Genomic DNA, 24,757 nt, shown 5'->3' with positions numbered 1-24,757 from the left:
GGTTTAGCTTCTGTTTGCCTTTGGCAGCTCAGAGAGCTGGGGAGTTTGTAGAGTAGTGCAGGAGATTCCTAGGAACATGGTTCCGTTTCAGGGGGGTCTGGAGAGGAGCCTCTTTTGGCACCTTCCCATGCTCCTGCCCCTGGGGCAGCTCTGGGGACTGTTCTGCATCTGTAGCAGTCAGAGCTTTCTGCAAAAGTACACTCGGGATCTCCTTCCCCTTGAGGCAGCCCCACTGCTGCTGGGTGAGGAAGGAGATGGGGAGGATCCAGGCACCCCCAGCTCTGGGGAATGGCCCTCAGATCCCTGGCCACTGGGTTCAAAGCTGGTTGGGCCCACTTTGGAACTGGCACCACCATTGCCAAATATTCCTAACCCATCCTTGCCTCACTTCCCCTGCTTCTGTCACCTCTTGCCTGGAGGACATGGGGACCCTTAGTTGCCAGCGCAGTCCTCCCAACTCTGCTCTCCACACTGTGGTCCACAGGGATCTGATAGAGAGCTAGGGGGACCCCTCTGCTCAGACCCTCTAATGGCATCTTTTAACACATGAAATGCTTCTACACATGTGCACACGTACACATGCACACACACTCAAACATACAGACACATACAGACACACTCATGCAAGCACACTCGTGAGCACGCACACAAGCGCAAACACACATGCAAGCACACATGCACACACAGGCACACACATGCATATACTCTTAAACATGCAAGCACACACACTCACATGCAAGCACACACATGCACATCCACTCACACATGCAAGCACACTTACACATGCTAGCACACACATGCAAGCAGATACACACAAGCACACTCATACACTCACACATGTACACACACATGCAAGCACACATGCACATTCACACATGCAAGCACACACATACAGTCCAACATGCAAGCATGCACACATACACTCATATGCAAGCATGCACACATACACTCATATGCAAGCATGCACATGCACATCCACTCACACATGTGAGAACACACACACTTGGACCTGCTTCCCACCTCTCTCCTTCCCATGCACACATGCCAACCTCCCTGTCCCTTGGCACACAGGTTCATCTTCCCCCTATGTCTGTGGCACTTATACCCATTCTCCCACCTGGGAGACCCTAGGTGGCCCTCCTCCCTCTGACTTCCCATGTCACCACTTTATTGTCACTGTTCCCTCCCTTGTCCTCCCTGCTCATGGGGTCAGGGCCTTGTGCACTTTGTTGTCACCCTGCCTGTGGCCTGGTATGGAACAGATGCCCCCGTGCCGGGTCGTGAGTGTGGAGCGCTGTGATCATCTCGGCTCATCCCCACACACCCCTGTGGGGTCAAACTGTGAGCCTAGGCCCACAGGGAGCCGCTGACAGTGGACGTAGGGGCAAGATGCAATCACTGTTGCATTCTAGGAAGCCCACTCTGGCCACTGAGTGGAGAGGACATTGGGAGCTAGCATGGATGTGGGGAGACTGCTGACTGTTGCAGAAGCCTGAAAAGAGGTGATGCCTATGGTTGGTGTTTACGGACTCATCCTCCAACTCCAGGGGTTTTGCCTGGTCTCCTCCCTATGCAGGAGGAGAAGGGCTCAGCCCAGCTGCAGGCGTGCCAAAGAGAAGGCTCACCCAGCACCATTCTCTGCCCACCCCTGCTGCTGGTTGCAAGTGACAGAAACCCGACTGGACTTAGGCTCCAAGAGGCATCTATTGGCTCAAATGAGCAGCAGCTCAGACCAGAGGATCTTGGGCACAGCAGGGTTCTGCTGGCTGCTGGCTTGGTTCATGCCCACAAAGCCCTTCTGTTCCTAGTGGCCTTGGCAGCTCCAAGCTTTTCTTTCCTCATAGGTCCAGGAAAGTTCCCAGAATGAAGCCTCAGTGAACCAGATTGGATTGTGTGGCCCCCTTGAACCCGTCACTGTGGCCCTATAGTTGGCTGGGATCAGGGACCTCTCCAGAGTGAGTAGGTGGAATTGGGGAAGTGGTTTCCCCAAAGAAAATCCAGGTGCAGTTTTCAAACAAGTAGGCCTGGATGCAGGACAGGTCAAACCCACCAGGAGCCACTGCAGCCCCGATGTGCACCTCAACAGCCAGCACAGCCCACCCGCTGTCCACTTTCCCCCACATCTAGCTGGGACCAAATGCTCAGCATGCACAAGGCAGGAATCCACATGCTTACCCGCTGAGCTCCTTTATGAGGTGGGAAGGCTGCTGTCCCCCATCTACACATATGGACGTAGCAGCAAGTCAGGGGCTGACCTGACCAAGGCCACAGCCAGGTGGTGGCAGGGCCCAGTTTCCAGAGCAAGTGGTGTGGCTCCCCTGTGGGCGCTGCAACCCATGCTCTGCCATGTGGCACAGTGGGTAGTGTGGAGATGCCTGCACTCAGGACCCTGTGGGGCCAACAGGCCACCCTACAGCCATGTCTCCCTGGTACCCAGTGTTCTTTGCACACTGTACTCTTGCTCCAAAGACACCTCCACACCAGGCCTTTCCTCATGCTGTGCTCCTGGCCAAGAGGGTCCCCACCTGGCCCTTTCCTCTTTCTTTATTTTTATTTTTATTTTATTTTAATTTTGTAGAGATGGGGTCTCCCTATCTTGGCCAGGCTAGTCTCAAACTCTTGGGCTCAAGTGATCCTCCTGCCTCAGCCTCCCAAAGTGCTGGGATTAAGGCATAAGCCATTGTGCCCGGCCACCATTCATTTTTCAAGGCCCAAGCTCCTTCTCCCCTCCTCCAGGAAGCCTCTCTGCAGCCCCCACCCCACCCTAGGAGCCCTCCTTGGCTTCCTTTCCTTTTGACCACTCTGGGCTCAGGTCTGTCACCACCCCACTCCCGATCTGGAGACAAAACCAGGTCAATGTCAATACTTTATTGCCCAAAAGACAGAGTAGCAGAGTCCCTCCCCCTGCCCGCCACCTGCCCACACACATGCAAGCAATCCCTGGAGTACTGGGGGGAGTTGGCACCGCCTCCTCCTGGGGCTGCAAACTCAGATGACTTCAGGGGCCAAGTAGTTGATGGAGGTAAATAGTGAGATGGGCTGAGTGCCGGAACAGGCGAGGGCTGCAGCAGCAGTGAGCGGTGGAATGCATGCACATGTTATTGGGAGAGTGTGGAGTGAACAAGACCTTTCAAAAGTGTGAAGATCCCAGCCAGCAGGCCTCCAGTTTGCAGTCCCTGGCTCAGTCCAGCTCCTACCACTCCCAGAATGCTGCTTGTCACCCTGGGGGTCACAGTCAGGTCACCAAAGATGTTCCCAAGTATAGGAGCTCTCTCCAGGGCCGTAGCCTCTGGAAAAGCCACCCCTGGCACCCTCTTTTTAAGGCCTAGCAGCCCTTGCCCCCCACTGCCCTGCCAAGAAGGAGGGCAGCAAGAGATCAGCCTCCTGCTTCCCTGGAGATGAGGTAAGCAGCCCAAGTTTTCTTATTGTGCTAAAAACACCTGGGCTAAAGTGGGGAAGCTGGGTTTCCCTCCCCCATTCCTGATGTAATGGGGCAGCACCCCTCTCTGTCTACCATATGGTGTCAGGAGAGGCCAGCCGTGAAACAGAAGATTGAAATGTAATCCAGGGTCTCAACATACAATACCCCAAACTTTCAAGATCCAATAAGAAAATCACCTGTCACAGCAAGAACCAGAGAAATGTCATCTGTACCAGAAAATACAATCAGCATATACCAATACTGGTATATGTTGAACAGGAAGGAATATCAGGATTACCTGATGAGGCTTTTAAAGCAGCCATCATAAAGGTGCTTTGATGAGCAATTATGAACATGCTTGAAACAAATGAAAATAAAGAATGTCTCAGCAAGGAAACAGAAGTTGTAAAGAGAACCAAATGGACATTTTAGAATTTTAAAAAAACATACAATAACCAGAATGAAAACTTAATCGATAACTCCAAAGCAGAACAGAGGGGACAAAGGAAAGAGGCAGTGAACCTGGAAATAGAGCAATATAAACCACCCAGTCTGAAACAGAGAGAAAATAGACTAGGGGTGGGAGAAAAGAGTTCTCTGAGAGATAACAAAAGATCTAACATTCATGTCATCCAATTGCCAGGAGGAGAAGAGAAAGAGGACAAAGCCAAAAAAAATATTGAAGAAGCAATCTCCTAAACTTGGCAAAAGACATAAATGTAAGGATTCAAGAAGCTGAATGAACTCCAAACATTATAAACCCAAAGAAATCCACACCAAGACATATCACAGTCAGACTTCCAAAAACTAAACAACAACAACAAACCCCAATTTTGAAAGCAGCCATGTAACCACCTTCCAAAAAACATGGATGTCTCATCAGAAAGCATGGAGGCAAGAAATAAGTGGAACGTTTTTAAGTGCCGTAAGAAAAGAGCTGTCAACCATAAATTCTATACCCAGTGAAACTATCCCTTAGGAATGAGGAGGAATCAAGACCTTCTCAGGTGAAGGGAAAAGTAAGTTTGTTGCCAGCAAACCTACTGTGAAAGGAGGGCCAAAGGAAGTTCTTCTCATGGAAAGAAAGTGATAATGAAGGAATCCTGAGACATCAGGAAGAAAGTACAATGGAAAGAGCAAAACTATGGGTAAATACAACGGACCCCTTCTCTGAAGGTTTCTAAGTTACAATTGGTGGTCGAAGCAAAAATTATAACATTGTCGAGTGTCTCAATGTATGTAGAAAAAATACTTAAGATAATTATATTATAAATGGGGGAGGAAAAGGGACACAAAGAGAGGTAAGCTTTCTACATGTCACTTGAAATGGTAAAATGTTGATGGCAGTAGACTGTGATAAGTACATATGTATAATGCGATATGGCAGCCACTAGAAATCTATACAAAGATATACACTAAAAACACTGTACATAAACCAAAATAGATGCTTAAATATGTCCAAGTAACACACACCAAGGCAGAAAAAAGAAAATAGAGAAACACTACCACCAACAAACACAGGAACAAACAAAGCAAAAAATAAAACAGCAGACTGAAGTTATGTCAGTAATTACAGAAAATGTAAATGGCATAATTCCATTTATATAACATTTTTGAAATAACAAAATCATAGAGATGGAGAGGAGATTGGTGGCTGCCAGGAGCTGGGGTAGGGGGGTGATTGTCACTGTGGAAGGGAGTACCAGGGGGTCTCCGTGGAGAGGGAACAGTTCTGTATCCTGGTTACAGGGACAGAAACATGGATCTCCATGTGTGATAAAGTGACACAGGGTTTGACACCCTTGTCACACCAGTGCCAATGTCCCTTTTCTGATGTGCGGTGGTTATGTAGAATGTGACCATTGGGGGAAACTGGGTGAAGGGTACACAGGCTTCTCTCTCTATTACCTTTCCAACTTCCTGTGAATCTGTAATTGTTACAGATTATCATTATTTCAACATAAAAAGTTAAAAAAAAATACCTTTGCTGTTGCTCTTACAGCAGCACCAACTCCACTGCTGGCATTTCCTCTTGGGCAGAACCACTGCCCTGTGCACTCCCATAGAGCTCACAGGCCAGCAGGCCTCTGGGGGCCATACCCAGCAGAGGCCATCACAGCAATCGTGGGCCGGACTGCCTGGTCCCAGCTCCCAGAGCCATCTCCTCCTTCTCCAGGCCTCAGAGCTCATATCACCTCTTCAGAGGAGCCCCTGATTGATTCCCTGATGGAAAATGCATCCCAGTCCCATTTAACCAACTGATAGTCTCTGATCCATTCAGCTGCTTATTATCCAGCCCCACAAATAGCAGCTCTGCAAGCCAGGGAGCCCATCTTCTCAGGGGCACAAAGCCTGGTGCCAGGCAGAGCATCCATCAGGGGCTGTGGGGGTGCAGGTGCTATCAGTTGCTGCAGCATCACAAGTCACCCTAAAATGTAGTGGCTTCAGCCAGTAGCTGCTCTTCTCTCTCATGGTCTCTGCGGGGAATTCAGAGAGGACAGTGGGAAAGGCCGGTCTCTGTTCCAGTGTCCAAGGCCTCAGCTGGGACTTGCACAGGCTGCAGCTCCTCACCCACCTGTCTGGCAAGACTTCCCTGGGGCAGGGCTCTTTGGCAGCTCTGTCTAGCTCTGTGGGGCCTTTCCACAGCCTCTCCAGCATGGTGGCTTCAGGGCAGCCGGCCTTCTTATGTGTCCATGCACAGCTCCCATCCAGGGGGGCAGGGAGAGGGAGGACAGAGGAGGAGAAGCGGGGGTTTGGGGCTCAGAAGCCTGGAGGGCACCACCGCTGGGCTACGCTGCATCAGGCAGATTGGTGACAAGCCCCATGGCTCTCCAGGGAACAGAGCATAGCCCCCACCTCTGGCAGGGGTGTCAGGCCCACTGGGCATTGCAAAGCCCTGCAAGAGGGTGTGCAGGGGAGGCAGTCTTTGGAAAACACAATCTGCCACCTGGCCAGCAGCAGGCTGGCCTCCAGGGGCCTGAGCTGCTAGCCTTGGATCCCAGCCCCAGCCATGGAGAGCCTGCTGGGAGCCCCCTACCCACCCCCAGCCCCACGCACGCCTCTTTGCAGCAGCCTGCACTATTGATGGGTTGGTGCATGGGTGGGAATGGAGATGGAAAGGGAGGGTGGGAGTTTGGGGATCTTTTCTAACCGCCATGCCATACTCTGCCTCTGCCCTATGGAGCAGCCCTGGCCCAGTGGGGAATGCCACCATGGCAGCTGGGGGCTCATCTGAAAGAGCACAGGGTTTAAAGGCAGCAACATGGGGTCCCCTCCCGGCACCATCCCTCAGTGCCTTTTCGGGACCACACCACAAATCACGTGGCCCTGGGGTCTCTGTGAGGACCAGAGCAAAGAAATTTGAAGGGCCGGCCCTGTGCCAGGTTCCCCAAGGCATCTCGATCACCGGGTGGGTGGGGAGGGGCCACGACTTCCCCCTTTACACGGATGAAGAAACCAAGGCATGAAGTGACAGGCCCCAGGGGCACACTTGGCAACTGCTCTGGACAGCCACAGACGGAGACACAGAGGCCCCCAGAGGAAGCATAGAGTCACCTTCCCCCTGCCAGCCTCTCTCCCTACCCTACCCCCACGCTCCGTCACGGGGGTGCTTTGTGCTTTCCCAGGTTCACCACGAGCTTTGCACATGATGCTTGTTCTGCTCCTCTGTCCTGGAGACAGAAGGAACAACTTATTTCCCCTGAGGTCACCCTGCTGACCTTCCTCCAGCCCCCGCACAGGCTCCTCCTCTTCTGGGAAGCCTGCCCTGAAGCACCCGCCCACCCGGCCTGGGTAGGGAGCAGCTGCAGCTCACCACAGGGCATCACCCCCAGTCCTGGGCCTGCGTCAGAAGCAGAGGTGTCCTGAGGCCCTGGTGTTGCCAGCATGGTCTGCATTCCACAGAAAACGCGCAGGCAGAACCAGCCCAGCTCTCCTGTGCCCTCAGAAGCCCAGGCCAACCGGGCCGCCCACCCTTCCTGGGCACCTGGTGTGCCAGGTACCAGCCCCAGGGACACAGGCCTACTGAGGAGGGGGCAGCAGGGCAGCGAAGGGAGGAGCTGGACCTGAACACACAGCACCTGGCTCCAAGCCCCATGGCCTGGAGACCTCATCCAGATGGCAGAGCTTTTTGGGCTCAAGGAATAAACACCAAAATGGCATTTAAAATATTTAACAGCCAAAGCTAGGCGCAGTGGAGTGCAACTGCAGTCCCAGCTACTTGGGAGGCTGAGGTGGGAGGATCACTTGAATTCAGGAGGTTGACTCCAGCCTGGGCAACACAGTGTGACTCCATCTTTAAAAAGTGAAAAATATGTAATATGTTTAACAGCCAGTCAGAGTAGACACCGGACATAAACCATGGGCAGGACAGCACTGGAGGAAGCTGGCTGAAACCCGGCTTTGCTTCATCCCAAGGGACATTCATCGATGTGTTTCCCTGTCTGGCTTCAGGCAGGGCTGAATCCAGGGACTCCCATAATGTCACCAGGCATCTATTTCTTGGTTTCACCTTCCTCTGTGTGCATTCCCATGTGTGCTGTCCCTACCTGACCCTTTGCTGCAGCCACTAGGAGGAAAATACAAGAGACTTTCCCCAACCTGGAACAGATGCTAGCAGTCTCCCCGACTTACAGCTGCACTCACCTCTCAACTTCACACTATAAGGTGGGGGTGGTGTGGGGACAACTGCTCTGATATCACAGCCACCGCCGCCCCAAGTACGCTTTACCCTTTGAGTTGTCTGGCCTTTTTTTTTCTTTTTAAAGATGTTTTAATTATTCAAATATATGCTCATTGTAAAAAAAAAAAAATCCAAGAAATGCATAAAAGGATACAATGAAGTCGGCCTCTCTCCAGCACCTGCCCCCAGCTCACCAGAGCAAAAACTGATATGGGTGTCTCCTGTGTCCATGAAGAGACGTATACAGTATACACTGTGTCCAACGTGCAGACACAGAGGGACATCCTGCCTCTCTGCAAAAAACACACAAACTAAGAGCTGCTTTTTCCTTTCCCTTCTCCCTCCCTCCTTCTTATTTCCTTCACATACAATGCAGTCCCAAATCCTTAGGCACACAGCTCAATGAATGCATCTTTACACTTCTACACAAATACATGTGTAATCTCCACAAAACAAAGGTTCCTTCTGACCCCACCCCTCGCCCTCCAGAGAACCCCTATCCAGACTCCTTCACCATAGGTTAGTTTTGCCTATCTTTGAACTTCATATAAACAGACCCATCCAGTACCATGGCAGACATACTCCAGGTCCCCCATGAGTCAGATCTCTATAATCCCCCCCCCCCGCCGCCACTTAAGTGTGTGACTTGCTTCTAAGCAATAGATTGGGCAAATGTGAAGGCGTGTCCCTCTCATGATTATGTTATACATACAAGAGATCTATTTGCTGGCAATGGAGGGTCTGTGACCAAGTCTCCAGGCAGAGGACGGCTGGTGGCCTCTAGCTGAGCTGATAGCAAAAAGACAGCCCATCGGTCCTCCAGCAAGATAATGAATTCTGCCAATATCCAGGTGAGCTTGAATAAGGAGCCTGAGCTGCAGAGAGGAACCCAGGCTGGCCACATCTGGAGGGCAGTCTTGGAGCTCGCTGCACTACACCAGAGCTCTGACCCACGGAAAGCAGGGGACAGACATACATTGCTGCAAGTGACTGTTTGTGGTCATTAGTTAGGAGGCAGTGGAAAGCTAATACAACCGTGAATTTTTCTATATCTGCCTCTGTCTCTCACCGCAAGGTGTCTGAGAGATCCATCCATGTTGCTACAGAGAGCTCGAGTGTGTTCTTTTTCGTGATGCTGTAGTATTTCATCGTATGAATAAACTACAACTTAACCATTCTACTTTCCATGGGCACTTGGGTTATTTTAACCTTGTGGCTGTGATGAGTAAGGCTCTATGAACATTCTTGTGCGTACTATTTAGAGGACATACATATTCATTCTCTTGGGTATTAACTCAGGAGTAAGATTGCTGCATCGCAGTGTAGGCGGATGTTTAACTTTGTAAGGAACTGCCAAGCCATTTTCCGAAGGAACTGTCATCCTTTCATACTCCTCACAGCAGCAGTGAGCCCCCGGGGGTTGCTCCTTCTCACTGACGCTGGGTATTGCCTGTCCTTTCACCTCAGCCATTGCTTGGATATAGAAGCACTTCCTGGTGGTTTCAGTTTGCATTTCCCTGGTTAGTCGTGATGATGTGGAACAGTTTTTTTCGTATGCTTACTGGTCTCCCTGGAGGATTTTCTAATATTACTTTGTTAGCGCTAGGGTTTTTGTTTCTATCTTGACCTTTAACCCTGAGCTGGAAGTTCAGGGAAAGAGAAATTCACCTTGTAAGGTGAGCATTGCTGGAGCCTCTCATGGAGATACAGGGGGTGCCTCACCTCATCTTGGCCTGGTGAGCCCCTCAGCAGAGGACCTTGCTAAGCTACACCAGAGCTCGGACCCATGGAAAGCTGGGAACACAACGATGGGGACAGAAAGAGCTGGGCTGGAAGGAGAAAGCCCAGGTCCCAGTAACTGTGGTTAAGCCTCTAGATGTGGCTGGCCTGAAGCTCACTCCTGGACTTTTGAAGCCCACACATTCTTTGCAGTAGTCAGTTTCAGCGAGGGTTCTGTCACGTGTGCGGGAGGGGGTGACCGACACCGAGCCTCTGTCCAGCATGCTGACCCCAAGCTCTGCAGCATGGGAAAGGGTAGAGGGGAGCTCTGCCTCCCAGGCGCTCCCCCATCCCACTCACTGCTAGTGTGCACCCCACTTCATTACTGAGTGTGTTTTGAGGCTGAATAACTACGTAATTTGTTCATCCATTTCATAGTCAAACTTCGGCAAATATGTTTTTCATAATTAGTTGATGTTTATTTAATGGGAATAACCAGCCCATTAAATTTAATGAGGCAGGTTATCACATATGAGGGGGAAGTGTTTTTCCTTATAAAGAACCCGGTTTGGGCAGTGCTGGTCCCAGGGCCAGGGCAATGAAGTGGCTCGCCTGTGTGTGGGTGTCTCCTGGGAGAGGAGGCGTGCAGGGAACCGCAGCCCCTGTCCCAGCCTGCTTCGGGCTGTCCCATCCCCTCTGCTTTTTCTGCATTGTGTACCACCTATAGAGCCTGTTTTTGATCTAATCTGTTTCCCCGACTGATATCTAAGCTCAGAGGACAGGGCTTTTCCCTCTGTGTTGCTCATGCTCCATCTTCAGTAGATGAACACAAAGGGTGAATAAACAACGGAGACACCTCTTGCGGCTGCCACTCCCGTGGCTTTAGGGGCCTCCCTCTGGCACACAGTCGCCTCCTGCCTTGTCCCTCCTCCCCCTTCTCCTCCTCTGCAGGGTTTATGCCCTTGCCTCTCTCTGCTTGGCAGGCAGGGAAAGTACCTTACTCAAGGAGATCCAGGCTTGGCCTGGGGGCTGAACAGCTGGGCCCAGGTAGTACCCACTGAAGACCCCAGATGTGTTGGAAGAGTGGACCCCGGCCTGGCCACGACCCGATAGGCCCAGACTGTGGAAGACCATGTCCAACATCTACATTCAGGAGGCTTCTAGCCTGGGGGTAATAAACAAAATTCAGATTAACTTAGAAAAACAGAAAATACAGTCAATTATAAAACAAAAACCAAAACATCCATAATCCTATCCCTAGAGAAAAGCGCGATAACATTTTAATGTCTAACGCTCTTGACCTTTTTCTCTGGGCATCTATATATTTTTACATATGCATAGGTAAGATTTTTTTCATCTAAAGAATGGGTTTGTACAGTGCATGCTACTTCTTTAAATGGAGTGGAGAGAGTGCCATGTGAATACACTCAGTATCCCTATTCTTAGAGGCTTTAGAGCTATCTTATGGAGGTACCACATTTTATTTCATCCCCTGTTGTGGGGCATTTAGGTTGTTTCCAATATTTTGACACTATTATAAACACTAGTGGCACACACTTGTAGTCCCAGCTACTTGGAAGGATGAGGCAAGAGGATCGCTTAAGCCCATGGGGTCAAGGCTGCAGAGAGCTAGGATCGAGCCACTGCACTCCAGCCTGGATGACAGAGTGAGATGCTGTCTCTAAACAACAAAAGAACCCCCACCCCCTGAAAAAAGCACGAACAAAGCAGCTCCTTCACCTGGCTAGCACCGGCTCAGCCCTCTAACTTCGCATCACCTGGGCCAGGGGTTCCCAACTCCCGGGCTGTGGACCAGTACCAGTCCCTGACCTGTTAGGAACGGGGGCGGTAGGCGGCGAGCATTCCCTGAGCTCCGCCTCCTGTCAGATCAGAGGCAGCATCAGATTCTCACAGGAGTGCAAACCCTGTTGTAAACTGCACATGCGAGGGATCTAGGTTGCGTACTCCTTATGAGAATCTAGCTCATGCCCAGTGACCCGAGGGAAAACAGTTTCATCCTGAAACCATTCCCCACTGCCTCGACCCCATCCATGCGAAATTTGTCTTCTACAAAACTGGTCTGTTGTGCCAAAAAGGCTGGGGACCACTGACCTAGGCCAAGCCCTAAGGCCCTGAGCTTGGGGGCCTCACCACGATTGATGGCAAATGTCACCTTTCCTGTTAGACCCTAAGCCCATGAGGAAATGGACTGGTATCACTACTGCTTGGAGGGCACCTGGGATAGAATGGGGAGAGCATAATGTTAGTTCTCTGTGTCCCTTGAGCAGCCGACTCAGAGATGAACCTGCAGGGCAGTTCTCAGGAGGTACTGGGGTCCACACCCACATGGTGGGGGGGGGCAGTGGGCAGAGGGTGGGCTGGGCTAGTTCCCGAGTTGGGATCCGCTTCTGAGTCACTCCCAGTGAAGACACCCTTTATACCCCACCCCATCACCGGGCAAGGGATGAAGCCCCTGGCCCCCAGGGCATGACTGTTGGTGAAGTGGCTCTCAGCAGCCAAGGCCTTCCTGGAGGGCAGACTTGCCCTGTGTTCCCAACTCCATGAGCGTTCAGCTCCCTTAGGGGATGGTGCCTATGCCTGTCCCCACTTTACACATGAGAAAACAGACTTAGATGTTCAGGAGTGGCTCAAGGCTTGGATGCTCCGGCTCCAGGGCAGGCGCTCCAGGGCTATGTGTGAACAAAGGGAGGAGGCAGTGAGCAGACATCAGGACGAGCACCCAGGACACAGGACCTGCACATACGCTTCCTCGCTTCCTTCCTTAGGTTCTTAGAACTAGAATTGCTGTGCAAACGGTGTGCACATTCCCAAATCTCCAGTGATGATTCTGGATTGGGCTATTGCTTTTCCCATTCTGCCAGTTTGGCTTCCTGTATTTTGAAGCTCTGTGTTAGGTGCACGCATGTTTTATTTTGGGGTTCTAAGTCTTCCTGTGAGCTGTCCCTTCTGTTATTCAAAATGCCCCCCTTTGTTGCCCATAATGCTTCCTGTCTCAGTCTGCTCAATCTGATACTAATACAACCATTTCAGCTTTCTTACAGTTTGCAGGACTATCTTTTTCTATTCCTTTCTTGTCAATCAACTTGTGCTCTCATAATTAAGGTGATGTCTCTTGTAAATAGCAAACAGAGGACTGTTGTGGGGTTTGTTTTGCTTGTTTTTGTGAGTTTGCACACTCTGAAAGGCTTCGATGCATTTCACCCAATGAGTCCTCCCAGGAGGTCTCAGTGATTCACCTCCTGTGGCAGCACCACTGTGACCACTCAGCAACTTCCTGGGTGCTCCTACTCCTCTCCCAGCCACCTGACTCTAGGCATCTGAGGCCACATCTGCACCTGTCGGGGTGGCAGTGCCATGGGAGGGTGAGGTGGCAGTGAGAGGCTGAGGCAGGACCAGTTTCTCCCACCTCACCTGGGCTGTTCTTCCAGGGCTCACAGCCACCTTGCTGGTGATGCCCTGGCTTAGATCCTGGCCTGGGGTCACTGGACTTCCCCAGGCCAGTAATGATGTGGGAAGGAACAAACTTCAGCCATTTCTGCCAGGGGCCACCTTCCCCAACTGGAGAGGCAAGGGGAATGGACTGGCCCCTCAGCTGAGTCCCTGGAGCTGAGCAGACTAAGACTCTGAGTGTCAGAGCCCCGCCCGGCACATAGCCAGGGCCCTGATTCCGACAGCAGGCAGTTTGTTACTGGGCACAGGACTCTGGAGCCAGGCAGCTCCAAGCCCAGCCCTAGCTCTTAGACTGCGTGATCTTGGGCAAATCACTCCCACTCTGTGCCACAGTTTCCCCACTTATAAAATGAGGATAACAGCAGTATCTACTTCACAACGTTATGTGAAATCTTTACCAAGTAAGTATTTATAAAGGGCTCAGCACAGTACCTGGCACATGGTAAAGGTCTGATACATGCTCAGTTTGATTATCGGCACTATTCTCTGCAGGCTGTCCTGTCAACACAAGGAATAAAGGTGCTCAGGTACATGCACACACCTGCCATTCCAGCTACATCTTACATGCCCACCTGAGCATAGGCACACATGCAGGCAAACACACACACTCAACACAGCCCACATGGTCCCACTAAGGCACCTTCCCGGGCCCTTTTCTCAGACCCAGTCCTCTACCACAGGGGGTGGCCAGCAGCAGCTCCTAGCTGCCTCGGCTCCAGCTTCCCGCCATGGGAGGCACTAACTACGGCTAAGGGCAGAACAAAGCCAGAGAATTTCCACCTCCTCTGCCATGGGCAGCTCTCTCAACAGCTGCTGTGTCTCCTCAGAGGCCCCAGCTTCCCTGTGTAGAGCCCCTGTGGTGTTAGCTTCCATTGGGTGATCCTGCCTCTTCCCTCTGTCTCTGCAGCCCCAGGTGGCGGGAGGTCCTATGGCTGCTGATCTGAGTTACCTCTCACACTATCCCATCTGGGTTTTCAGTTCCTTCATCTTCTTTGTGACCAATCCCTTGCATTCAACTCCCCCTGCTCAAAAGCAAGGGTGCTGTTTTCCTGGTTAGACCCTGAATGATACAACCAATGTCATCACCAAGAATGCCCCTGCAACTGGTGGGATGAGTATTAATACTCTCGCTTAACGGTCACTCAGCCAGGGCATGAGCCTGCAGCACCCGCCTCCAGGTGCACACCCTGCTGGACACACCCCTCACCTGTGCATTTCTCTCTCAGACCTGACCTCCTACCACACACGTGGAGGTACTGAGATGTAGGTACACATGAGAGCACACACACATTCACACTCCAACACAGTGTTACAGATGGCTCCAGCACACCTACAGTCTCCAGCAGGGGAGGGGAAAAGATCTGGCTCTGAGAAAGTGGAGAAATGAACTGATATCCAGGCTGGGAAGAGCCCATGAGGATCCGCAGGTGCCGAGCATGGCTGGCTGCTTGTGCACAAACTCAAGTACACAGGCACAGACATGAACACATGCGGATGGACAGGTACACACACACCTATGCACATGCTTGCACGTGTGCTGGCACACCATGCAGTCACATGTGTGCACACACATGGATACACACGGAGGATGGACACGTGCACACAGACCCATACACACTTGCGTACTTGGACACACAGTTCACACCAATGCACACACATTCGCACAGTCATCCTGCATGGTGGACACCGAGACCCAAGGAGAGGAATGCACAATGTCATGTGCACAGTCAGGAGCTCGTTCCCTCATCCTAATCCAAAGCCCCCAGAAAACAATGAGGGAGAGAGAAACGTATAGAAATGGTTGAACATGCCCTGGTCCTTCAGGGGTGCTGGAGTTTGGGGAGTAGAGCCCCATCCACTGGAGCCCCCCAGGCCTGGCCTCCACCCCCTCAGGTGAAGACTGTAGGGACTCACTCACAGGAGCCTCCAGCCTCTACCTAACGGTGTGTAGGTGTGGGTGGGGGCACAGAGGGGTGGAAGTCGGAGCTGGGCCCCTAAGGATGGATAGGAGCTCACCAGGTGAGGTGTGTGGGTGCCTCACTTCCAACTGGTCTGGTTGAAGAAATCCCAGAACGCTTCCCCCACCTCCCTATCAGTGCCTCAGATTTTGCCACTAGCATGTCTGTCTGCTCCTCTCCAGTTACAAAGTCCATTCCTGAGTCTTGCCCTGTGGTCCCTATGGCAGAGTCTATAGCTGGGCCTGGGAGAGCTTCTGAAGCTGCCCTGAGGGGAGAGTCAGTGTAAGCCTGTGCTCCCCTCCCCAGGCTGGGAAGAGTCAAACCTGCTACCTCAACTTGGCTCAAAGGAAAGGGAAGCCAGGCGCCGACAGCAGATCATTTGCTTCCCAGAACAATGCTCTCTCACAGATAAGTCCTGTTGCAAATGACAAAAACCCAGTTCAAACAAAAAGGGAAACTTGCTAGCTCATGTTAACTTCAGGTCTGGCTGGATCCAGGTGTTCAATGACCTTGCACAGTCTCTCCATTCCTTGGCTGTGTGCCTCTGCTGGCTCTGCTCTCTAGAACCCTCTCCCTGTGTGGAGGTGAAGGTGGTGGGAAGGGGGGAACAGGAGTCGTTGATAGAGTTGGGGAGAGTGGTTCTTCAGAAAACTTGAAAAGCTATTTCCAAAAGAAGATGGGTGGATGCAGAGTGGGCCACAGGTGTTCTCTATAAATCCTAGACACTGCTTTAGTTGTTCTGTAATGAGGAAACTGAGGCTCAGGCCCAAGGGAATTGCTGGCCTTTCTTGGCAGCTGACAGGAGGCAGAGTCAGGATTTAAACTGAGGCCCCCAGGCCTGCAGAGCCTGTGGATTTTCCTGTGTGCACTGGGCTCCCTTCCTGCCTGAACTGACTACAGGAGGTGCCAAGACCCAGACTCCAGGCAGATGCCAGCAGGCCCGGAAATGCTGAAGAAGCTGGTAATGGTCCTTACATCTCATTCATTCACTAGTCCTGGTCCCCAAACGACTCCCTACCTGCCTGTACCAGGGACCACAGGGGTAGCCAATGGGAGCCCACGTCAGGGTGGTCTTGAGAAGCTGGTGGGCTGTGCACACACTGTGTTGCCTTTGGGTTGGAGGCCTGTGTCAGGGCTGGGTGGGCACGCAGGAGGAGGGCTGTGAGGACTCACATAGGGCTTAACCCTTGAGTAATGTGGAAGGAGACCAGAAGCTCCCACACAGAGCCTGTAGGAGGAGGAAGCTAGAGTCTCAGGCAGGGGCCATGAGCCAGACAGAGAGGTGAGAAGTGGACAGACTGGTCAGGGTCAGGCGTGAGTCTTATTTTCAGGAGCAAGTGGAAGCTTATGAAAATCCAGCAAGATCTGGGGACAGATGTGTGGATTTGGGGGTGTGGGAGGCCCAGGGCTAAGGACACTATGGGGAGGAGGGAGAGAGGTAGGCAGACCCGGCCAGTCAGGGGCCAGCCAGAGGCAGTGGGGGACCTCAAGGAAGGGCCCTGGATTCTGCATGAGCCCCTACAGAGCCTTACTGGCCCCTGCCCTGCACCTACCACACCTGTGGCCTTGCTCCCCAGCTCTGCTCTTTGGCCTTCAAACCTCCATCAGCTCCTGGTCTGAGTCAATCATGCAGTGACGTGCGGGCAACAGTGCCATCTCATGAGGCTGCTCTGCCAGCCTCTGTCCTTGGACGCCTCTTTGCACAGGCCCTGCCCAGGCAGGAGAGGGCTGTTGCTGCTACCCGCCACTGCCACTGCCGACCTCGTTCTGGCCTCATTCCCAAAGCAGGAGGTGGCTTTGTGGAGCTCAGAGGCCAAAGAGGACTTTTCACTCCTCTCAGGCCAACTGCAATCTGACCAGACTGGCTACCAGGGAATGAAGGAACCAGGGGTTGCAGGCAGAGGATCAGGAAGTGCTTGCCCCTGGAAGCCGGCTCTCTGGCTGTGCTGGAGCCTGAAACTGGAACCTGAGCTAGCCTGGAGGAAGGGCCATTTGGAAGAAACCATGGGGCCGCTGGCTGCTGGACACGGGAGGCCATTTGAGGTCACAGGTCTGTTGGCTGACATGAGTGGGCCTGGGCTGTAGGCTCCACCCAGCAGAATCATGAGCCACATAAAATAGGCATTGTTTTAAGCTACGAGGTCTGGGGGTGGTTTGTGACCCAGACAGAGCGAGCTGGTACAGGCTCAGACAGCATCCAGCCCACAGGTGTCTGTGTACCTGGGAGTCTGTTTCCCACCCCAGGATGCATCCCCAACCCCCCAAAGTGACACCTGGAGGAGAGGATGAACAGCTGAAAGTTATTCCTGTGAGATCTGAAGTTGGACAAAGCCCTGGAAGCCAAATGCTTCTGACGGAGTCAGAACAGCATGGTGGATAGGCCTGACCTGTGACCCCTCACCCCTCCTCCTAGTAGGCCCCTCCCTGAAGGGCTCAGGCCAGGGTGCCCAGTGCACCCTACCCCTCCTTGCTGCATCACACTGCATGGAGTCTCCTTGTGCATTTCCACAGGCTGACCCGGGACTCCTAGAGAGGGAGTCTCCCAAAGCTGTCTGTCTGGCTGCTAGTATACTACCCGCCCAGCCAGTAGGACACGCCCAAGCCCCAACCCACCCCTTGAGCTCTGAGTGTGAGAATCTGAGAAGGGAAGTTTGTGCTGCCAAGCCTGAGTCAAGGCTGCAGGCTTTCAGCTCCAGATGGCATGGGGACTCCCCAAGGGCTCTATCAGGAAACCCAAGGTCACCAGCAGAGCAGTTAGAGGATCCCAGGCTCCAACCCAAAATCCTCCTGCTGGCGTGGTACAGGCTGAGTGTGGTCAGGGCACCTTGGGTGGAGGACATGGCCAAAGGACAAGGACTGGAAGGCCAGTGTTTGGACACCAACCAGGCAGAGCATGTCCCAAAGCCACTTTGTCAACTGCCCTCCTCAATCCCTGCATTCCTTATTTTAGAACGCCCAACACCCAACAGAGACTTCAAAGTCACCTGGCCTCTTCTGTCGCTCAGTCGGTTTCAGTCCTGCCAATCAGCCCCACTAACCCGCCCTGGGCTTGAGCTGTGCGGGGCCCTCCGCACTGGTGATGCTCCCTGGCGTTGAGTCCTGTCTCCCTGGCATCACCTGACAGCCGGAGCAACGTCACTCAGAGACAGTGCCAGCTCAGCCTGCTGCACCGCAGTCCTGCCGTCTCTGCAGCTGCGCTGCCTGCCTGCCTTGTCCGCCTTTGCTCTCCTCCACTGCCTACTGCCCTCACACCTGGGATCCACTCTGATGTGTCTCCGGCCTGCCCTGCCCTCATCTGGTCAGCTTCCGCCCTGGGCGCAGGCAGCAATCGCTGCAGGAAGCTGGTCTGCTCTCCCTCCGTGCCACCCCTAGAAAGGCCTGCTCCCTTTCCTTCTCCTCTCTGTTTCCGCGGGAGCCTGCTGCTGCTGCTGCAATGTAATTAGGGGTTCCCAGGCCATCTTCCCTGCCAGGCCAGGGACTCCCCGAGGGGAGCAGCCCATCTTCCTCAGCTCCACTTCGCTGGTGTCCAGCAGAGGGCTGGGACGCAGAGTAGGCAGTAGTGACTGTTTGCCAGTGAGTCAACTACTGAAAACAAAGGCATCTGCTTTATTTGTTTTCAGACAGTAGTGCATACTTTGTTTCCTAAACACATGGAAGCCCCAGGCTCAGGGGCACATGCAGGGGCCCAGCAGGAAACAGCAGGGCACAGTGGCTGTGGTCCCATGATTGGTCCCTTCTTCAGGGCTCCAAGTCACTCCCAGGGCAGGGAATGATGTCTGCTTCTCAGCCCTACAAAGAGAACAGGTCAGAGTTGAGTTAGGGCCTACTCCGCCCATGCCCTCCAGCTCTGTGCAGATTGCCCTGTGACAGCAACTGCTTCCCAGGGAGCAGCTCTGAGTTGGTCTCCCTCCTCACCTGGAGACCCATCAGTGAGTCTCTTCACCTCTGTACCCCGGAGCCCAGCACAGTCCCCAGCAGCAGGGGACAGGCCCTCACTCCACACGACAGTGACACCAGCACACGCTCCCCTTTCCTTTCCTCTCCCAGGGCTGGTTCAGAAGGCAGGTCCCCTGCCCCTGCCCCCTCAACCTGCTGCAGTGTTTCTGACAAGCACCTTGGGTAGAGAAGAGTCTAACCCAACTCTGCTCTGCCTCAACAAGGCCTCCCCTCTGTTCTCTGATTTTTTGCAGCTCAGAGGGAGCCTTCTGGGATGCTGGGGTCTGCACAGTCAGGGTCCTGTGGTGGAGGACCTGAGGCCCCTGTCCTCATCTGAGATGCCCAGCACATCCGCACACCGGCAGGTGCCAGGCTTTGGGCCTAGGCATCGCCTACCTGCCCTAGGAGCCCCAGGGCGATGCTAGATCCTGGAGAGAGAAGCAGCGCTGCCCCACCCCAAGGCCCTTGACCATGTGGGCCTCTGTCCCCTGCTGCTTGGCCCCTTGCAGAAGCAAATCCCTCTTAGGGACCCTTCACTCCCCACTCTCTGGCTCTGCCAGCAGCCTTCTGAGGCGAAGGCTGGCGAAGGGTGGTGAGAGTTTCTCCAGCACTTGCCACATCTCACACACAGGGCACCACCCAAGTGCCTGGGTGCTGGGGCTCCGAGGGAGTCAGGTTGAATATGCTGTCCCCAAATGCACACACACTGCCAAGGCAGCACATGGGGAGAGCAGGCAGGCCTCTGGCACTGTCGTCGCTGAGTCTCTGGTTTCTTTGCTAGTCATGTCAGGGGTAGGGGCCAGGAAGGAGGGAGCCAGGCCTGGCAGTGTCCCAGAGCCTCTCTCAGGGAATACACTGGGGTTTAATGCGATCTGTCTTCCTTGGTAATTACATTTTTGCCTTGGTGCAAGGAAGATATATTGGTGAGGTGTGTTTGTTAAAGAAATACTCTTAGGGGTGGTGGGTAGGGGCTGAAAACTACCAGAGGTGGGGCTGGATGGAGAGAGGATGGAGTCTAGGGCTGGCCTCTGAGGCGTGGGCCCTGCCAGGAAGCCAAGAGGCTGCAGCAGATCCCTTGGTAAAGAGTTAGGTGTGTGAAGAACAGAGACTTGGAGCTGCCCTTGATTGGGTGTGGGGAGGATCTGGAGGCTTCACCTTGCTGGTGAGTAAGGAGCTGAGTGTCTGGTTGGTGCAAAGGGCCCTGGTCTGGCCCAGCCTACCCAGCGCCCCAGCACCTCCTGCCCACATGGAAGCAGAGTGAGCAGCCATCCACACTCTTGAGATGGAAGAGGAGGCTGCCTGTCCTACCCAGGGCTTCCCTTTCTTGGAAGGCTGACAGAGGCCTCGCGTCTACTCGTCCTGTATGGAGCTACCTCTGGGCTGTGCTCTGGCCATGAAGGGACAGTCGGTGCTGACTGGGGCTGTGACCAGCCCAGGGTGGAACAATCAGCCTTGGCAGATGGGTGTGAGCAGGGCATGACCCAAGGAAGCTCTCACAGGCCTGGGGCTGCAGGACCCCGCTCAGTTCAGTGGGAGAGATCTCCCCTCGGACATGGCTGGAGAGCACAGAGCATCTGGCCTCAGCCTTTTCCATCCCAAGTACCTAAAGCAGCCTGTCTCCTACTCAGGCCAGAGAGGCTTTTATGTGGGAAAGGAGACCTCATCCTATTGCTTCTCCCATACATTTTCACAAACAGGCCGCACTCCTTGGGGAGCCCAAACTAGGTGTCCTGAGAATGAATGATGCTCCCCAAGATGGGAACTGTCCTGTTGGGGTGGGGCAAGGGTGAGGTATGGCTGGGAACAGCCTGACTGCACCAGAGGATGCTACAGGACCTGGGAAGGGGAAGCAGTTATCTAGGATAGAGAGCAGCAGTTGGGGGTTGGGGAGGATGACAGTAGGAGCTGGCTGGGAACGCATCGCAGGCATCCAGGACAACCGAGGCCCACTGGAGTGGGAGATGACCAGAGAGCACATGAGGCTTGGGACCACTCACCAGGAAGGCCAAGCCAGCACACCTCTCTAGACCAGCTCAGGGGGGTGGCTGCGAGCAGCTTCTGATGGCCACACCTGCTCCCACTCCTCTTCCAGATGGCCTGTCCTTGCTGGGACCCCCACTCTGCACTCGGGCCACTGCCATGCTCCCACCCCTAAGTGCCAAGGGCTAAGAAGTCCCTGGCACCCACAAGGGGCCCAGCCCTTGAAGGTGGGGCCTGACTTTACCCAGCCTGCTCCCACCCAGCCTAATAGGGCAAATGCAACAGGGATCATCTCCCCAGGGCCAGATGTCCAAGGCGCTCCTGGAAGCAGCCAGGAGAGTGTGCAGGTGACTGAGGAAAGCGAAGAATCCCTCCCTTGGCAAATGCAGAGACCTCCAGGTGGAGCATCTGACTCTAACAGGAAAAGGCAGGCAGAGATCTCCAATGCTAGATAGAGGTACCTCCCCTACCTCCCAAGGCCCCTGGAAACCTGGGAGGCAGGCAAGGCCTTACCTTGTGGGCGGCGCTCACGCAGCGCTGGTATGCCTTGACCAGGTCCGAGCACAGCAGCACCTCATGCGGGCGATCTTGGTAGCAGTGGAGAATCTGGGCCTGCAGCCCTGAGCAGACAGGCTCCACCCTGCGGGGCCTGCAGAAGACAAGAGCAGGCAGGCCTGGGGCTCAGGTGCCAGCAGGCAGGGGAGAGAAACAACTCACATTCACTCCACCTACCTGCCAGGCACCAGGCTAAGCCCCTGACACCCAGCAGCGTCCTTTTAACCCTCAGAGAGAAGCACTGTGCTTTCCCGTTCTAGAAATGAGAGGACGGTCGCAGGGGTCAAGCCCTGTGGTGGGTGGCTTAGGCTCACAATATAGCAGACACTGAAATGTGCTGTGGTCTGGGGCTCCGCACCGGGCTTCTTCGCTGGGGCCTGTGTACCTTCAGGAGACGGGAAAGCCCAGCGAGCTGACCCCCACTGGAGGGCCCCCATGAGGATGGTGCAGCCCGCCTCCAGGACAACCAGCCCCGCTGTGCCCAGGATAGCTGTCAGCTGCTTTCCTGGGCTTTCCTGTGCCTGTGGTTTACCCATGACTATTACCATGTGACTTATTTTTTTTCCTGATTTAAAACTAATATGTGTGCAACAAGGAAAATGAAATCTACAGAAATGTCCAAAGAAATGAAAAATGTTCTTTTGACTTCTTAGAGGTAACCATGATAATATTTTGGGGGTAATTAACTAATTTTTTCTTTCTTTTTCAAAGTAGTTTTAGAACCCACAAAAGTGAATAAGTTCACTTTCTAAAATTGCAGAAAAAAAACAGCAAATATAGATGACACTAAAGTCAGTCACTGGCCCAGCCTCCTGAGCATAATTTTGGACTGGTTGGTCTCCTTCCAGATTTCTCTCCCTCTCTCTCTTTCTCGTACACACACACACACACACACACACACACACACTCTGACACACACAGCAGCACATTCGTGCACTCCCTGCCGGCCAGGTGCTGTCCTCCGGCTGCTGGGTGTGCTCAGTGCTGCTCCTTACAGCTCTGGTAGCAGACCCTATCGTTCATCATGCTGTTCACACAAATGAGGAAACTGAGGCTCAGAGAATTAAGGCCACACAGCTGGACAGTGGAGGAGCGGGACATATTTATTTACATGGCTTTGGATGTACTGTTGCTGCTCATTTGTTTTCTTAAGTGGGTTTTAGTTTAGGCCAGGACCCTTCCCAGCTGTAGATGGACCCACTGTAACACTTAACAGCCTTTCCAAATTGAACACCACTCACGGATGAGGGCACCAAAAAGAGCTGTAAAAATGTAGAAAGCCATTCCTCAAGTTTCTTAGCAATAGAAAGGATCACTGTCACACATGCCACAGCTCTGCTCCAGGTACGTGGAGAGAGATGTGTAGGTCAGTTGCTCTCCCACCAGGGTCTCCAGAGCCGTTATCATCTAATGACAACTCGAACACAGTTCCTCAGCTAGAAACCACCAGCACCAGGATGCTCGACAGCTTGGGAACAGGACCCCATATTTAGCTGTCTCACTCCAGAAGTCTGCAGGTGGACACTTCTGTACACTGCTGACTTAGCAGCGATGCCACCTGGGCCTGGTCTTCCCTTCTCGTCCATGTCATCCCCAGGCCACTGTATGCAGTGCAGTCCTCTCTGCAGCAGAGGTCAAAGGCAGCAGGGAGGAGCAGGTCTCTCTGCTGTCTCATCTGACTACACGGGACAATGCTCCCCTCAAACCCCACTCCAGGTTTCTCCTCCACTCACTGTCTAGGACCAGGTCACATACCCATGCCTAACACCATTGCTAACATGAGCAGTGAGTGTCCCATGTTCAGCTAAGGCCAGCAAGACCCATCACCAGGGCATGAACAAAATGAACAGTCCCTAAATTAAAGATGGGGAGGGATGAGTGTGGGGTGGGGTGCAGCTGCCTGTGACTGCCATGCCACACCAGCGCCAAGGTAAAGGATGTGAAAGGAGAGCACACCTTCCCCTTCCTGCCGGGGGAGGCCATGGTGGCCCAGCCCTGGCCTGGGTCCTTGAATTCCACCCCATCCTAGCCATTGAGGTCACAATTCTGACTCATGTCTATATTGCATGCACCAAGTCTTAAAGGGTCCTCTTATTTCCTGAAGAGGACTGGGTGGGGAGTCTTTTATCTGCATTGACTTCTCGTTCTTACATATGCAGGGCAGATGAGCCCCTGGTGTGCAGTCCTCTGCCCAGCTCCGGAGACCTGCTTCACTGGCCGGCGCCAGCTGCTGCACAGGTGGCTGGGGCAAGAATACAGCTGGGGTGTCTGAGGCAGCCCCTGATTCCTCTCCAGGTGCTTAAGCACGGCTCCACATCTGTATTTAAGAACTGTGACACGGGTGTGTCTAGTTGTGGGCTTTTTAGGCTGCTTCTTCCTTGGGGGACGGCTGGCCTGGTGGCATTTTGTCTCAGGCAGGCGTTCTCAGGGACTGCACATATAGCTTTGGTTCTGACTGTTCTGACACCTGTTTTAGGAGCACCTTTAAGTCACAGGCCAGGCTCTCTGCCTCCATTGCAGAGGCCTCCCCTCCTGTTCTGCTCCCCGGCTCTCCATCCTTGGAAGGCTGTGCTCTCCCCTCCCCAGGCAGGGTTAAATCTGCAGGGCAGTGAGTGCCTTCAGTGGCACTGCCAGTCACCCCTGGGCTCTCTCCTGTCACCTGTACTGCTGTCCCCTCATACCAGCTTCTTGCTGTGTCTTCTGCTCCTCCTGATGGTGCTGGGCCTCTAAAGTCTGAGACCCTAGAGCATGACTTCCATCATAGCCTCTACTGCACTCCCCTGAAGCAGGACCCCACCCTGCCCTCCGGGGGCCCTGGTGAGCCTGGTTCCTGGCTGCACCATGGAGGCCAGCAGGCACTGAGGGGACCTGTGTGTCATGGTGAGTGGCTCAGGGGAAGCCCCAGGCTTAGTAAGGGCAGAGCTGTCCTAAGCTGTAACTCTGTGAGGCTTACTGATCTATGTGAAAAGAGGTGCCACAGACAGGACAGGCGGAGGCTAAGTGGCCCCAGCCTGAGTCATGCGGCTGAGCCTCATG

At 53.5% G+C, this 24,757-nt stretch overlaps 1 protein-coding gene across 3 annotated transcripts in view; it reads right to left on the bottom strand.

The window, feature by feature from the left end:
• Positions 1 to 24,757, bottom strand: part of LOC100589116 (plexin-A1) — a 334,429-nt gene that overhangs the window by 59,235 nt on the left and 250,437 nt on the right. The window contains exons 7-8 of one of the 3 annotated variants that reach the window (XM_030801674.1): positions 21,680 to 21,815; positions 18,834 to 19,039 (exon numbers count right to left, since the gene is read on the bottom strand). The exons of 1 other annotated variant lie outside the window; for it this stretch is intronic. In XM_030801674.1, the coding sequence (XP_030657534.1) occupies positions 19,034 to 19,039; positions 21,680 to 21,815 (142 nt within the window). In that variant the 3' untranslated portion in view covers positions 18,834 to 19,033. Of the gene's footprint in view, positions 1 to 18,833; positions 19,040 to 21,679; positions 21,816 to 24,757 lie in introns of those variants that run through there. One more of the 3 variants, XM_030801675.1, reaches the window with a different exon arrangement.

This window comes from Nomascus leucogenys, chromosome 21 (assembly GCF_006542625.1).
Source record: "Nomascus leucogenys isolate Asia chromosome 21, Asia_NLE_v1, whole genome shotgun sequence".
NCBI lineage: Eukaryota > Metazoa > Chordata > Mammalia > Primates > Hylobatidae > Nomascus > Nomascus leucogenys.
This window is presented reverse-complemented; position numbering and strand designations above follow the sequence as displayed.